The following is a 16,270-nucleotide window of genomic DNA, read 5'->3' as shown; positions in this document are numbered from 1 at the left end:
TTTTTATTTTTTTTTTTCGTTTTTTTTTTTTAATATTATTTGTAAGAAACCCTTTTCTTTGATGTGAGTAAAATCTCCTCTGTCCAAGTCACAATGGATTACATGTTATACTTATAATTATCTAATTAGTGTACGAGCCAGAGTTAATCACTTTTAAGCAAATGTTTGTTAAAATGATCTATTTTCCTATGTCTAGGAGACCATGCCACCGCCAACTCATACTGGATTTTCCGGTCACCATCTTCCATTTGTAGGATTTACTTACACAAGTAACTGGTAAGGAACAATTTCTCTGTTTTGAACTGAATGTTTCTAAAACTGCATATTAAGGGTTTGACTACTAATTCCGGAGGCGAGTTTTCATATCAAGAATGAGTTCAATGGTGATACTATTAGCTGTCTTTTCATATACGCAATAGTTAATGTGGCTGTCTGCTACTTATGTTTCAAGTATGTTGAGATTTTTTTTTCTTTGATTTTTTTTTTTTTTACCCTTTGTACTGTAATAATGAATAAATTGACATTTAGCTGTAAAACATTGCACCATGGTGTTCAGAAAATGACAGTGAGACTGAGTAAGTAGTATTTGCCCCATATAGTGGGATGGCCAGTCTCTTGGGAAGGCTTACGTTGTCCTTTTTATAAAATAGATGATTTCATGCATATTGACCATTCTGCTCCTCAATCTGTCCAACTGAGGTCCTTCACATCTATCAGAGACCCACAGTAAATAATCCAACGATACGTAAAGTTTGTTGGGCTCCATTTGTAATATATTTCAGAAACACCTGGGGTGCCAAGGTAATCTATTTCAGAAAAATCTGTTGTTCTAAGGTTAGCTGTTTCAGAAACTTTTGGGTTATCAAGGTTAGTTCATCACTGTATTGAACCAATATCAAGGAACAATTAAAATGACTCAACAGGACTCCCACACAACTATGTTTAAGAGTCCATTCAAACTGCTTCGTTAGCAGATTGCCCAATTTATAGAGTTGATCGAACCTGAAGAGGCAGGTTTCTTATGGCTTATTATATGGAACCCAATAACCATTTTGGGATTACTCGCGTTAGGAATGTTACCTTTGGAAGCTTTTGGTATATATACCTGTGAATGTTTGGTAGCATTTACTAATAGAACACAAATGTTTTTAATTTCCACCGTGTAACCATTTTATTGGTATGTATAGATATAAAGGGGTTAATATATGGCAATAAGAAAGCGTTTTCCATTCAGTGTTCCTATAATAACGGATTGTTGTGTATTTTCTTTTAGTGTACTTTCAGATAGGTCCTCCTTGAAAGAAACATCTGTAACATCCAGGACAGACTTGGACACCAACGTGCAGAGGACATTAGAAGACAGTTTAGCGACAGAGGCCTATGAGAGGAGGATACGGCGACTGGAACAGGAAAAGTTAGAGCTAAGCAGAAAGCTGCAAGGTACGGAATTCGGTACTTGAACATGTTCTTGTTCCTTGTTGGAACAGGTCTGATTTAAAGGGACACTCTATGCAACATCTACTGCAATCATTTGAATCAGATTAAAGGAACACTATAGGATCAGGAACACAAACGTGTATTCATGACCCTACAGTGAAAACCCACCATTTATGTGGCTCTCCCCCCTTAACCACTTTAAAAGGTAATGGCCTCGCCCCCGATCCGCCACCTTGCTGACATCAAACAGAATTTATGATTTCAGCCAATCCAATGCTTTCCCATAGGAAACCATTGGACTGGCTGAAATCGGTTGGGAGGCGGGGCAGGGACAAATTCTGACTTGGCCAATCCGCACCTCCTCTTAGAGATACATTGAATCAATGCATCTCTATGAGAAAAGTTCAGTGTCTCCCTGCAGAGGGTGGGGACACTGCCCCAGGAAGCACCTCTAGTAGCTATCTGAGGAGGGGCCACTGGAGGTGTCCCTAGGGTTAATGTAAACACTGTATAATCTCTGTTGATCTATATGTTTTGCCAGATAGCACCTGTTATCTGATCTGAATTTTGATTAACCATTGTCCTAAATTAGTTCACACTGATCTCAATATGGTCTCCTCTCATCTGTTTGTTTCAGTCCGTCAGAGATTAGCTGGGATTTATATAAAATGTACGCTGTTTAGCATGTGCCTGACTGTACGTAAACTAAAGGCAGTTGTCAGAGCTAAGTGAGAAATTGCATTTATTAAAAAATATAAATATAATAAATCAAAGCTTTCAGCTAACTTCTTGTATGTTCAGAATTCACAGAAATTACGCTAATGGGTTACCAATTATTAATTATGTTCAATCTGGATAGCAGTGATTTATATGAGCACTGGGATGGCTTACTCGCTGCTTTCATCCTGTCACTGCACTCCAGATTAAGCAGAATTTAAATTGTTAATACAGTGAACGTGTCATTTCACCATCATCACTTCAGCTGGAGAGGAATGGGTGTTGAGGGCATATCTGTTTTGTTTTTAAAACTGCTCTAAAACAGTTATTGGACGGCCCATAGATTTTCACCATAACCACTGCACACAGCTTTAGTGGTTGTGGCGCTTAGTGTCCCTTTAAAATTTCTTGATATAGACTTTAGCCTTCCATTGCTCACGTTTAGCCTTCCATTGCTCACGTTTAGCCTTCCTTTGCTCACGTTTAGCCTTCCTTTGCTCACGTTTAGCCTTCCTTTGCTCATGTTTAGCTGTATTTTTACTTTGTTCTGTGTTTAAAGCCTTTTGTCTTTACTGTCTCAGAATCTACGCAAACCGTTCAAGCCTTGCAGTATTCGGCTGTAGACGGCCCCATCACTGCAACCAAAGATTTAGAAATCAAATCTTTGAAAGAAGAAATTGACAAGCTGAAAACTCAAGGTACCAAAAAGAAATATGTTTCTCTCTCCCTCTTTTTATATATAAATATAGGCCTGGGATTCTTATTAATAGTGACGTAGACAGGCAGATATTTTTATGACCAGTCCTGTTACTGGGATGGTATCTTCATATGGCACATTTTCCAATGTGTGAAGCTAAATCCTCTCTGAGTCTGCCAGTTTCCATTAGGCTACTGTAATAAAATGTTACTGCCCCTGTGGTTTGCTTTGAATGAACACTGAAGCACACATCACAGCGATGTTCTCATCAAATGCATAATGCTGGCATCTCCAAACAGGAAATGTGTCAGCTCTCTGGGTAGCAGCAGCAAAAAAAAAAAAAAATCTAACTCGTGGTCTATGTGGACTTTTTATCATTTAATAGTCCTAGCGTGACTTAGAATGTCTCTGTATTTCTGTGTTTTGTGTGTGTGTGATACATCTGTCTTGCTGTCTATGAGTTTATAGAAATATCCTGCTGGTACCCTGCTTATAAAGGAAGATCGATGCTGACAGTATACTCGTCCTTTATAATGGGGAAGGCAGTGCTGTTGCAGTAACTCATTCGTTGTTAGCAGCCGCAGAGGGCAGGACATAAGATATTCCTATTTACAGTTAATAGGGACCCATTGAAAATAGTGCGGGGAACCCAGTTTTTGAGCCTAGTTCTGTCTTAGGAACCACTGATTAATTCCGTATCGTGGTAAAAACTCACTGCCTTAGAACTGGGAAACCCAGGTTCAAATTTCGGTCAAGACACCTATTGATATATTATCCACCTACCTCCAGAGTTTATCATAGAATTTGCCTAAGCAATCCGATTAGAAGCATATTTGTAAGCAGCGTGGTTGCCTCTGCTGACAGTGTGCAGTGTATACTCCAGTCATTTCTAGTTATGTATGTCTGTGTCGTGTGTATGAGTCATCTGTGGTAAGTTGGTTATCATAGTCATAGCACAGTCATAGCACAGTCTAAATATCTGTCTGGAGTTTTTGAACACATGTGCATTTGAGAAGGACTCCTTTTTGATGGGAGCTGAATAGGGCTCTAGTGCTCCAGTTATGTAAAATGATTTCAATTCGTAATTAATTAGCGTAAGTTTTATTTGGTCTGTTACTTTTAAACTCGTAGGATTTACTGTTTTAATTTCCCCACCTCCCCATGTAGACATTGAAAATTAAGAATAAAGCAATACTTTTATAAAGGTTATTTTTGTAAGGTTCGATAATGCAGTATATGTGGTCCTCAGATGGGATTGATTATTGATCCAGGGAGGGTTAGAAAAATGATCTGACATTTTATTTCTTTGAAAGCTTTGAAATTGAAATAATTTTTTTTTTTTTTTTTTTGTCGATTAAAGTTATTGAAATATTGGCTGACTATCAAGGTTATTTACTAAAGTAAGAATTTTTGGGACTTCAAAGAGAATTTCAAATTTAAAGGGACACTATAGTCACCCAGACTACTTGAGCTAAATATAGTGGTCTGGTTGCCAGGTCCCTCAGGTTTTAACCCTTCAGATGCAAACATAGCAGTTTCAGAGAAACTGCTATGTTTACATTGCAGGGTTAAGCCAGCCTCTAGTGGCTGTCTTCCGGACAGAGTAGCTGAACTTCTGGTCAAAGTAGCTGAACTTCTCCCAGTCATCTACACATCTAGTTCAGCTAATTTGACCTTAAATTTGAAATTTCACTTTGAATTACCGACAATGTTCACTTTAGTGAATAACAATGTAAATATTTGTTAAAAACGTGGACGTGCCAGTAGTAGACACTGCTTCATTGGCGTCATTCCACTGTAACGTTACCCAGCCCACAGAATATTAGCGCTACACCAAAACAAAGATGGCCGAATATCGGTTTTTAATTTGAATTTGATTTTTTTAAGATAATGCCACTTTGCAAGCCAATTGATTGAATTGCTGTCCAATTATGGTTATCATATTAGCTGTAACATAAGTATTGTTTTCTTATTGAAGATGTGATTATCTTAGCTAATCAGTGCTCTTCTATTTTAAATGTCTGCAAGTCTGAGTAGATCTGAGTGTTATGGCTTCTGCAAAAAAGAATAGACTCCTCTGGCTGATAGTACGTTATGGGCTTCGTACTGAATACATTATGCCGGCAGATAGCATGATAATGCCTACCTCATGACTGAATAGACTATGGGGTGAGGTAGCAAATTATGGCCCACCTAACGAGTGAATAGACTAGAGGGTGAGGTAGCAAATTATGGCCCACCTAACAAGTGAATAGACTAGAGGGTGAGGTAGCAAGTTATGGCCCACCTAACAAGTGAATATACTACAATGGCAGATAGCATGATATGGTCTATCTCCTGAGTGAAAAAAGACTATTCTGCAAAATAGTGGTGGGCCTATAGCTCTAGGGGTAGTATTCTGAGAGGGTGGGCCTTTAGCTCTAGGGGTAGTATTCTGAGAGGGTGGGCCTTTAGCTCTAGGGGTAGTATTCAGAGAGGGTGGGACTACAGCACCAGGGGGTAGAATTCTGAGGGGGTGGGTTTATAGCACTAGTGGGTACAATTCACAGGGGGTGGGCCTATAGCACTTGTGGGTAGCATTCCAAGGGGTGGGTCTATAGCCCTAGCGGGTAGAATATCGAGGTGGTGGGCCTATAGCACTAGTAGCTAGAATTCCAAGGGGGTGGGCATACTACACTAGTTGGTAGAATTCCATGGGGTGGGCCTATAGCACTAGTTGGTAGAATTCCAAGGGGGTGGGCATACTGCACTAGTTGGTAGAATTCCATGGGGTGGGCCTATAGCACTAGTAGGTTTAGCTTGTTGCACCATTACCTGTACAGATGCCGTGGGGTGTCTTTTTAAATGTCATGACAGGTGCTATAGTGTGCTCAGAATGCAGGTTTATTAGTAAAAACAGTGAGGTAAATAATAACCTCAGTGATAGGGTTCCTTATGCTGAATTTAACTTATGCCAGATATGACAGAGCAGCTTTGATATCCTTGTACAAGCCAATGTCCAGCTGGGCTACAGTACTGCTTTAATGGTTCCTCCAGCACTTGAGGGGTTAAGCACCCAGACACTTGTCCGTTTGGCTAAAACTGCAAGGGAGCCTATTAAGGTGTTGCCTTTGGCCAGCAAGCTTTCCATAGGGCGGTGAGTCATTCACCTATAAAGCAAGTACAGGGTCCAAGCATATGTTTTCAATACCCCGGGTCAGATGTATACCTTGATTCTCCCAGTAACACAGAAAAAAAACATTAAGGATTTCCCAACCAAGCCAAGTATGTGAACGATAACAGCGAAAAGTCCATCTGCACGCGGAGAGATAATTTGTCTTGGCTCAGAATAATTAGATCTAAGCTTTCCTTCTACTACTGACCTGAGAGAAGAACTCGCAAAACAAGCCGTCAGCATCTGGGGAGATATCTCAGTACCTCCGCATGCAACCACAGGCCCCATTTCAATTTCCTGCACTTCTTGAAACAGTGTTTTTCTATACCTACAAATAGACGCACCGTGTATTCCTTGAAACGTATCTCTTCTTCGAGTTGTTGGGCAGTAGAGGAAAGGTGCTGGCCTTGTAGCATGCGGAATTCAGATGCTGCAAGAGGCAAATCAAGCTTGTCCCTGCAGGATCCCTTCTTGAATGATTGATATATATTCCACATATGAAAGGCAGCACATGTGTGTCCAGGAACCATTGCGGATCTGGCAACCTTGCTTACAGCTGAAGGATTGTTTGTTATTAAGTACTTTTCCGAGTGTCTGCTAAATATCTATGTGTACTTGTTACATTGGAGAACTGATTAGATATTCCTCGGAACCTTGCCAGCCACGCTCACATTTATCGCCATTGCCAAGATTCTCTCTTTCTATTGAAATGGAAACGGCAATACCTGCTCAGTGCTGGGTTGGTTGAAATAGTAGAGTGTGGATTTATTGGCGCTAAATTATGTGGATAGTGTTAAAATGTACCTACACATGGCGCTATACAAGGTTCAGTAAATGTATAGGGTTATATATTATAATCACCATAACTTGTAACCTGCTTGGTGTACTGTATAGCACTGTGCTCCCATAATACTGACTGCAGTTTCCTTAATACTCCCACACAATTAAGGGCATCTGAGCATCATCTTAAAGGATCACTATAGTGTCAGGAAAACACAGCAGTTTTCCTGACACTATAGTGCCCTGAGGGTGCCCCCACCCTCAGGGTCCCCCTCCCGTGGCGCTGAGGGGGTTAAAACCCCTGCAGTTACTTACCTTAATCCAGTGCCAGGCTCCCTGGGCGCAGGTGACCTTTCCTCCCCGTCCAATGTTAGTGGAGCCAAATGCGCATGCGCGGCAAGTGCCGCGCGCGCGCATTCAAAGTGTCCATAGGAAAGAATTTCTCAATGCTTTTCTATGGACGCTCTACGTGATGGATGCGAAATTCGCATGCGGCGTCGCAGATGCGACCACTGGAGGCTGGATTAACCCCAAATGTAAACATAGCAGTTTCTCTGAAATTACTATGTTTACATCTGAAGGGTTAAAACATGAGGGACATTGCACCCAGACCACTTCATTGAACTGAAGTGGTCTGGGTGACTATAGTGTCCCTTTAAAGGAACACTATAGGGCCAGGAACACAAACATGTATTGCTGACCCTATGGTGTTAAAACCACCATCTGGACCCCCTTACCTCCCTAAATATAGTAAAATCTTACTTGTATTCAAGTCTGGAGCTGTTGACTCTGTCCCTGATCTGCCTGCATGCCTGATATCATCAGAAGTGATTCTGTAAGCCGATGGCAATGCTTTCCCATAGGATTGTCTGACACTGTAAAGGAGGCAGATCAGGGGCAGAGCCAGCACAAGTCAAACACAGCCCTGGCCAATTAGCATCTTCTTCATAGAGATCCATTGAATCAATGCATCTCTATAAGGAAAGTTCAGTGTCTCCATGCAGAGGGTGGAGACACTGAGCGTCAGTCACACTGTGCAGCACTGCCCCAGGAAGCACCTCTAGCAGCCATCTGAGGAGTGGCCAGTGGAGGTATCCCTTGGCTGTAATGTAAACACTGCATTCTCTCTGAGACCGTGTTTACAGCAAAAATCCTGAAGGGAATGATTCTACTCACCAGAATAAATACATAAAGTTGTAGTTCTGGTGAATATAGTGTCCCTTTAATAATTAATTTCAAAATAATGGTACACATTTACCTATGGACTTGACAGCAATGTGTCCAACACAACGGGTAATCTTACTTGTGCCATTTGCACATATAGGCAGTTATGTATAGACATTATGGCGTTAGCATTCCCATTTGCGTGCAACATTTTATCATATATAGAGGTGCTACACGGAACATGCTGCCCTGGTTACGATTTTCTCTGCCTCTTCTGTAATGCACCAAAATCTGTTTAACCACCACTTTTTATTTCTCTTTGGATTTCCTTTTTTCTTTTTCTTTGATTATATTCACAAATTGTTGATATTAGTAGAAAGAAAGTGCTCTCACAATTTGAAGGATTTTTATTTTATTTTACAATAAAAATAAGAGCATGCCATCTGCTTACCTGCTTTGAAAAACCCAGCACTCTGACAGTGAGGGGAACATTTGTCAGAACTAAAAGGCAGAACTTTGCGCTTTTTAATACATTGCTCCTTGAGATCCGGGAACTGCAGTGCAAAATGAAACCCAGACCCAAACCTTTCTGGTTCTGTCTGTTTTTAATGTCATTAAGTATGCTGCAAATTAGCTACTTTTATCATGGAAATAGTTTTAGACATAATCCATAATGTATGAATAAAAAAATATCACCTGTGAGTGACGTACCCATATTTATCCGTGAATAGATTGTCTGTAAATACTGCAATGGTTACACGCTACATCATGCATAGAATGCCTGTTATCTGTGTGATAACGCTGAGTTTTATAAACAACAGTACTTCCAGGAGACAGATTAATCGCCCTGGGTGTGCAAATGTTTAAAAAGAGCTACCGTTGCCTTCCTCATAATCCGATCAAAGGCATTTAACCGCTTCATAATCATCACGGCTAAGTGCTATCTTGATATCTTTAGTCAATGAAGAAGTTTTTTTTCTTTTTTTTCTTTAAGGAGATTTATTCACTAAACAGCAGGTTATACTGGGGTGATATCCAGTGTCCAAGTAGCAAAGTTGTGGCCAGAGCAGGCACGTTCCGTTCTCTTATTTTTCCGTTCTTATAAGTTTTGTGTTTTTCGCCCTCGTCGTTTTCAGAAAGCGATTTTTACCTGGACCCGGCAGACATGTGCTGTTAATAAGAGATTGGACCAATTCCATGATCTCTGACCTTTCATCAGTTTGGAAGGAAGCTCAGAACGTTATTTGCAGGCTTTGAGAGGGGCTCCTGGAGATTGCCAGCTCTGCTTTATTATTCAAAGGAGAACCTTATCCTGGCGACAAACAAACAAAAGGCGTTTTATCCTCTTTTTAAAAAAGAGCGATTGTTTTACTTTTGTTACCGCAGATAAAAGAGCATATGGTACTAATTTTAACACGTAATCTACATGTAAACACGCACACCTGCTCTGGCTTCCTCCTCCTCCAACACGAGATGTGAGGGGTGCTGTCTGGAATGTGTTACTGGAGCTGCACACTCCAGGTTTTGGCAACCGTTCTGCTAGGTATGGGGGCGGGGGGGTTAGCATGCTACTGTATCAAGCGCAGGATACACCGCATCATTTACTGCTCTGTCTGCATGTGATTCCACACGGGACTCCAACTCCCATAACTCTGGCAGTCTGTGCACATTCAGGCGAGCAAGCTGCTGCATTATGGGACATCAAATCTTATACTTTTCTGTCAGTAGATTATCACACACTCATGACTTTTTGTCTCTCCGTACATTATCCCAGAGTTCTGGCTGTTTAGGACTCAAACTCCCATGGTTCTGTCTGTTTACATTTACTCAGGGGTAGCAAGTCGTGGCTCTCCCATGGAAGCTCTCGGTCAGTCTGTTTTTATTAATCCTGTTTATCATGGTAGCAAGCTGCAGGTGTCTAGGACTACCACTCCCATGATTCTCTGGTCATCTGCGTATTGTAACGTTGAGATTGCAACTCCCACAGTTTTCTGTTAGTCTTCCTGTGTTAAATTAAGGTAGTTGACTGCTGCTGTCTAGGCCAAATCCCACAGTTCTCTATCCGCTTTTGAATCTGAATTCAGGGGTAATTTTATTGTGAATGTCCAGCTGTAGAAGACCTGACCTTCATGCGTTAAGGTTGGTGGAGAGTCGAGGCATTTGAAATATGTCAACACATGCTCTTTTACATTTTAAAAAGGGATGCATTAGACATTGCTCTAGCTCCAATCTACCAGTAAAATCCATGCATCTCATTGACCTATTCGAAGTAATGCATATATGTTTATACGGTTAAAAATGGCCCAGACGCCATTGATTTTGGCTCTTCCGCTACACCCATGTAGTCCTTTCGGCTTAGTAATTAGTGGCTCAGGAAAAGCTACTGGTTTTAGGCCTACACAGTATTATAATGGAATACCAAAAAAAAAGCTGTCCAGGGCTAATTATTGTAATAAGATGATATCCCTTTATTGGCAAACAAGCAACGTTACCACTGTGTGCTTTATTAATACACACAGTCAAAACTTTGCTTGTTTGACAGTAAACGGGTATCATCTTTTCACAATAAGGAGTGCTGGTCATATTTTTTTGTTCTTTCCCAGGAAGGCAGAGCCAGAGTCATTGCGCCTTTCAGAAAAATAAAATTGAGTACTCTGTGATTTTGGAGGAAGCAGAAGATTGATGTTTAGATAAGTTTATATTTAAACCTATACATTAGCTGGCGATTTTACAGAAGTAATGTTTCTGTCTATTTATATTTTAATCTATACATTAGCTAGCAGTTCCATAATTTGTAGATTAAATCTCAATATCTACCAGAGGCAAACGTTCTCATCCACATATTTTGAGTCTGACGTTTCAAATTTACACGTTTAGTAAAATAAGATCCATGGCACATAGGGTAAAATTCTTTTTTTTTCTTTGATAATCAATTTTTATTATCAAGTGAATACAGCGAGTTTAGGGCTCGCAGGCCCTTTCCAACCACATAGTGCAAGATTACAATAAAGGAGCATTATACAAAGACAATATGGTTTGATACAGATTCAAGTGCACTTCCAGAGCCAGTTTATAACAGATAACATTGTACAGTTGTATTTACGTCCCATATTGGGAGTGGCAGTGTGTTGTCGTATCGATACGTCATGGAGCTGAATGCGTCTGTTTAGAGCTAGAGCGATGTGGACATAGTAGCGTCCATAGATACCCTAAGGGTGCGGTTCTGCAAGCGGTAAGTATCTACAATATTCGTCGACTGTGTGCGAGATTGTGATGTGTTGTGTCGGGTGGTGGCCCAACAGGGGGCCGTGTATGTATAATGGTACGGTGTCTGCATGACACGAAGTATTTAATGTAGGGTCGAGGAAAACAATGGAGTATGATCCGTAAGTGCCCAAGCTTTAGCGCAGTCAGTGCCCCCCCCCCCCCCATGGTCCGATCTACAGCGAACGGTAACCCCGTCCGTATTACAGTCGGTTTTGCTCGTCGTGACACCTCTACTGATGTTTACTTGTTTGGGTGAACACATCAGGCTTGCGCCCTCCTCTAGTGTGCGGGTTCCCTCTCGGGTTGGGTGGGTTAGCTAGTGTCCATTCTGTTTCTCTGGCTAGATAGCTAGTGTCCATTCTGTTTCTCTGGCTAGATATTATGTTGCCATGATGCGATATGACAGGGACGATGGGTGAGGACGACTGCTAGGCGCTTTGCCTGAGTCAGTGGGAACGCGCAACGCGCGTGTTCCAAGGTTCCTCGGGAGGGGGTAAAGTGTCGTTGAGTGTGTATGGGGTGTGGTGTCTTGGGGCTGCCGTACACGTTCGTAGATTGGTCCATCAGCGTCTTCTCATATTTGTGTTGTGCGTCTCATGTCGGCGTGTACCAAACATTCCCTCTGGGAGAGTGTGAGCTCTATTCTGATTTGTCCCCCCTTTCCTGTGGAATTATTGAAACTTGGGACTTGCTTTTGTATTGTGTGGGGGTCTCGTGTGTCTGTTTGTTCGTCAATTTCGTGTTTGTCCCCTAGTCGTTGCATGTGGTGTGAGCGGAGTACGAGTGGTATCGCCTGTATCTGTGGACACCAGAGGGCTGGTACGGAGCGTAATTTATTTCACAGGTATGTTGTGTTGTTCGCATCGTATCTGTGGCGCTCATGAAGGCTCATGGAACTCTGGGATATGTAGTTCAAAGCAGCAGGAGAGTTTACAGGTTGTCATTACTGCCAGAAGCAGTAATGTCCATCACCAAACAATCTCAGAATTGTGAACAAACCGATAGCTTTTCATTGAATTTCCAAACTTTTCTTTCACAGGAGCCAGTCAGCTGAACCAGCAGCTTGAGAAAAGCAATTTTACGCGACATGACATGGAGGAGTTTGCTCGACAAATCAAGGCCTTCGAAAAACAAGTAAAAACGCTGAAGCAAGAGAAGGAGGATATGAACAAGGTATAGGCATCCTGTCTGTGTCACATTTAACACAGAAGCAGCCATCTGTACTGCAAACACTTTTGGATCTTCCAAATTTCTTTGCCTGAATTTTTAATATTCTTCAGATAAAATTTTAGTTTGATTGGAAAAAAAATAGCTTCTGTCCAAATACTGTCCTGGAGCCCTAAAATTAATTTTAAAAGGTGTAGTTTCTATTGAAGTGTGTTCAGCAAGCTGCACCTATTTTGACACCTTTTATTCTTGAGAAATAAAGAATCTGCCTAATGTCCATGGTAATATAGAGGGAAATATCATCTACAATGGGAATTAGAGATATGTACAACTGCAAGCATTTATTGTGTCTTCAGGGCACCAATTCTTCTCCAAACTGTCTCTGACCCTCTAAACATCTACCATGGTCTCATAGGGCTTTCATACCCCCCCCTCTCTCCATCCCCCATGACTCCTCTCCTGCAACTGTCAAAAATAACCTACTAAGTTCTCAGTGATTACTTTTCTAGCAACCTATTTCATTACCCGTACTTATACCCTTTGTGTCCCTATACCCCACTCCCTCTAGCATGTAAACTCACTGAGCAGGGCCCTCAATCCCTCTGTTACTGTGCCACTATACCCCACTCCCTCTAGCATGTAAACTCACTGAGCGGCCCTGCTCAAATAGGTTGCTCAATCCCTCTGTTACTGTGTCACTATACCCCACTCCCTCTAGCATGTAACCTCACTGAGCAGGGCCATCAATCCCTCTGTTACTGTGTCACTATACCCCACTCCCTCTAGCATGTAAACTCACTGAGCAGGGCCCTCAATCCCGCTGTTACTGTGTCACTATACCCCACTCCCTCTAGCATGTAAACTCACTGAGCAGGGCCCTCAATCCCTCTGTTACTGTGTCACTATACCCCACTCCCTCTAGCATGTAAACTCACTGAGCAGGGCCCTCAATCCCGCTGTTACTGTGTCACTATACCCCACTCCCTCTAGCATGTAAACTCACTGAGCAGGGCCCTCAATCCCTCTGTTACTGTGTCACTATACTCCACTCCCTCTAGAATGTAAACTCACTGAGCAGGCCCTCAATCCCTCTGTTACTGTGTCACTATACCCCACTCCCTCTAGTATGTAAATTCACTGAGCAGGGCCCTTAATCCCTCTGTTACTGTGTCACTATACCCCACCTCCTCTAACATGTAAACTCACTGAGCAGGGCCTCAATCCCTCTGTTACTGTGTCACTATACCCCACTCCCTCTAACATGTAAGCTCATTGAGCAGGGCCCTCATTCCCTTTGTTACTGTGTCACTATACCCCACTCCCTCTAACATGTAAACTCACTGAGCAGGCCCTCAATCCCTCTGTTACTGTCACTATACCCCACTCCCTCTAGCATGTAAGCTCACTGAGCAGGGCCCTCAATCCCTCTGTTACTGTGTCACTATACCCCACCTCCTCTAACATGTAAACTCACTGAGCAGGGCCTCAATCCCTCTGTTACTGTGTCACTATACCCCACTCCCTCTAACATGTAAGCTCATTGAGCAGGGCCCTCATTCCCTTTGTTACTGTGTCACTATACCCCACTCCCTCTAACATGTAAACTCACTGAGCAGGCCCTCAATCCCTCTGTTACTGTCACTATACCCCACTCCCTCTAGCATGTAACCTCACTGAGCAGGCCCTCAATCCCTCTGTTATTGTGTCACTATACCCCACTCCCTCTAACATGTAAGCTCACTGAGCAGGGCCCTCAATCCCTCTGTTACTGTGTCACTATACCCCACTCCCTCTAACATGTAAGCTCACTGAGCAGGCCCTCAATCCCTCTGTTACTGTGTCACTATACCCCACTCCCTCTAACATGTAAGCTCACTGAGCAGGCCCTCAATCCCTCTGTTATTGTGTCACTATACCCCACTCCCTCTAACATGTAAGCTCACTGAGCAGGGCCCTCAATCCCTCTGTTACTGTGTCACTATACCCCACTCCCTCTAACATGTAAGCTCACTGAGCAGGGCCCTCAATCCCTCTGTTACTGTGCGTCCATTTGCCTGGTTACAATTACGTGTCTGTTAGTCCACCCATTTTTCAGCACTATGGAATTTGCTGGCGCTATATAAATAATTAAATAATAATAGCTAATTCTCAATGTCTGCTTTTTAGGAATTGTTGGAATCCAGTGAAAGGTTGAAGTCCCAAACCAAAGATCTGAAGGAGGCCCAGAGCCAGCGGAAGCAGGCCTTGCAGGAGATGGCGGAGTTGAATGAGCGACTGACTGAACTACGCTCTCAGAAGCAAAAGTTTGTTCGCCAGCTGCGGGATAAAGAAGAAGAAATGGAGGGAGTGGCACAGAAGATTGAAGGCTTGCGGCAAGAACTGCGGCGAACAGAAAGATCCAAGAAAGAGGTTAGTGTGTTGCAAGATATATGCATGTCTGCCAGGTTTCTCTCCCCTCCAGGTTACCAGCTGTTTGCTACCCATCAAACCAAACCGGAGCCATTTCTTGGCAGCAGTGCTGTTTCCATGGCTTGTAAGTTTATTCACTGACATGCTAGTGCTGTCTCGGAACTCTAGTGTCTCTCAAAAAATGAGACAGCAGATAAATAACCTCAGACATTGGGGCAGAGTTCCGAATTGAGATTGTCCAGTGGGGTTTTTACATATAAGAATCATGTAGTTGCATAATGGCCAGTCTAGGCCAGGTGTCTTCTAAACAAGACACAACCCAATGGCTGGAGGGAACAGCGTTGCTGGCTGGTTCCTTTCTTAGTGTGGGTGGGTTTACCGTTTTTGGGACCAAGTCTCCATATAAGTTATGGAAAAATATATTATTAAAAATAGATGTAGAATACAAATTAAAATAAAAGTTGATGAAACACAAACTTCAGCTGCCTAAAGCGAATGTACAGACATATTTGTGCAAGCAATCGGACGAAACCATCTTACCAAACACATTTGTACACAGATATAAAATAAAAAAAACTATAATACAAAGATTTGATTGGGATTTTGGTGTGCAGTATTCTTGGGAAATAGAAGTCATGGGAAGGGGCTGGAAATTGTATATTTTATTCTGATCAGAAAGTGGCTAGAGTTGGCTTTCTAGAACAAGAGAAACAAGTAAAGACAGGAAAAAAAATGAAAAATTTATATACTAGGCCTTAGTAAGGTCCTGTATGATGGAATACATTGTGTAATGATAGCCAGGTTCCTATCTGATATGCAGATATTAGTTCCAGAGCAGTATTTCCACAATACATTATGATGCATAGGCTCCGTGTTGGTCCAAGGTGCATTTTTTAAATACTGGCTAGGTTCCATTGGAGTTTTCCAAAATAATTTACGGTCCATGCTATTGCTTCTGTTGGCTTGTAATTGGTCCAAAACGTAATTTTTCAAATACTCACTAGATCACTGCCTTGCCTGCGGCATATTCATGTTTTCTACAGAAGGATTATTCAAATCTGTCTGAATCGATCCGTGAAGGAATTAGCCCTGGAAAATACAGTGCTCATGTTCATCTTAACCCTTCCTTTACTAAAGCAAAATACTGTTTTGTTTTTTTCTGGGATTGAAGAACTAAACCGTTACTTTTCTTTTCTGTTCAAACTGAAAAATTCCATGTATAAGTAATCATTCTTTTCTATTTTTTATTTAATTTCAAATGCAAAGCAGCATAATACATTTCCATTAGTTTAAAGCATGTGTCTGTTTGTAGCTGGAAGCTCAGGCTGCAGCCGCTGCCGCGGAAGCCTCTAAGGATCGAAAACTGCGCGAGAGAAGCGAGCAGTACGCCAAACAGTTGGAGAGCGAGCTGGAGGGGCTAAAAGTGAGTGTACGCCAACAAACTGCTAATGAAAGAGTAATTCTGTGAGACGCCTTTA

General features: G+C 42.0%; 1 protein-coding gene across 3 annotated transcripts in view; it reads left to right on the top strand.

Moving 5' to 3' along the window:
• CDC42BPA (CDC42 binding protein kinase alpha) overlaps positions 1-16,270 on the top strand; it is a 192,911-nt gene that overhangs the window by 108,641 nt on the left and 68,000 nt on the right. For all 3 annotated transcript variants that reach the window (XM_063444058.1, XM_063444060.1, XM_063444061.1), the window contains exons 9-14: positions 197-276; positions 1,274-1,440; positions 2,736-2,852; positions 12,256-12,389; positions 14,550-14,792; positions 16,105-16,215. In XM_063444058.1, coding sequence (XP_063300128.1) covers positions 197-276; positions 1,274-1,440; positions 2,736-2,852; positions 12,256-12,389; positions 14,550-14,792; positions 16,105-16,215 — 852 coding nt within the window. The remainder of the gene's footprint in view (positions 1-196; positions 277-1,273; positions 1,441-2,735; positions 2,853-12,255; positions 12,390-14,549; positions 14,793-16,104; positions 16,216-16,270) is intronic.

The sequence above is a fragment of the Pelobates fuscus genome, chromosome 2 (genome assembly GCF_036172605.1).
Source record: "Pelobates fuscus isolate aPelFus1 chromosome 2, aPelFus1.pri, whole genome shotgun sequence".
Lineage (NCBI taxonomy): Eukaryota > Metazoa > Chordata > Amphibia > Anura > Pelobatidae > Pelobates > Pelobates fuscus.
This window is presented reverse-complemented; position numbering and strand designations above follow the sequence as displayed.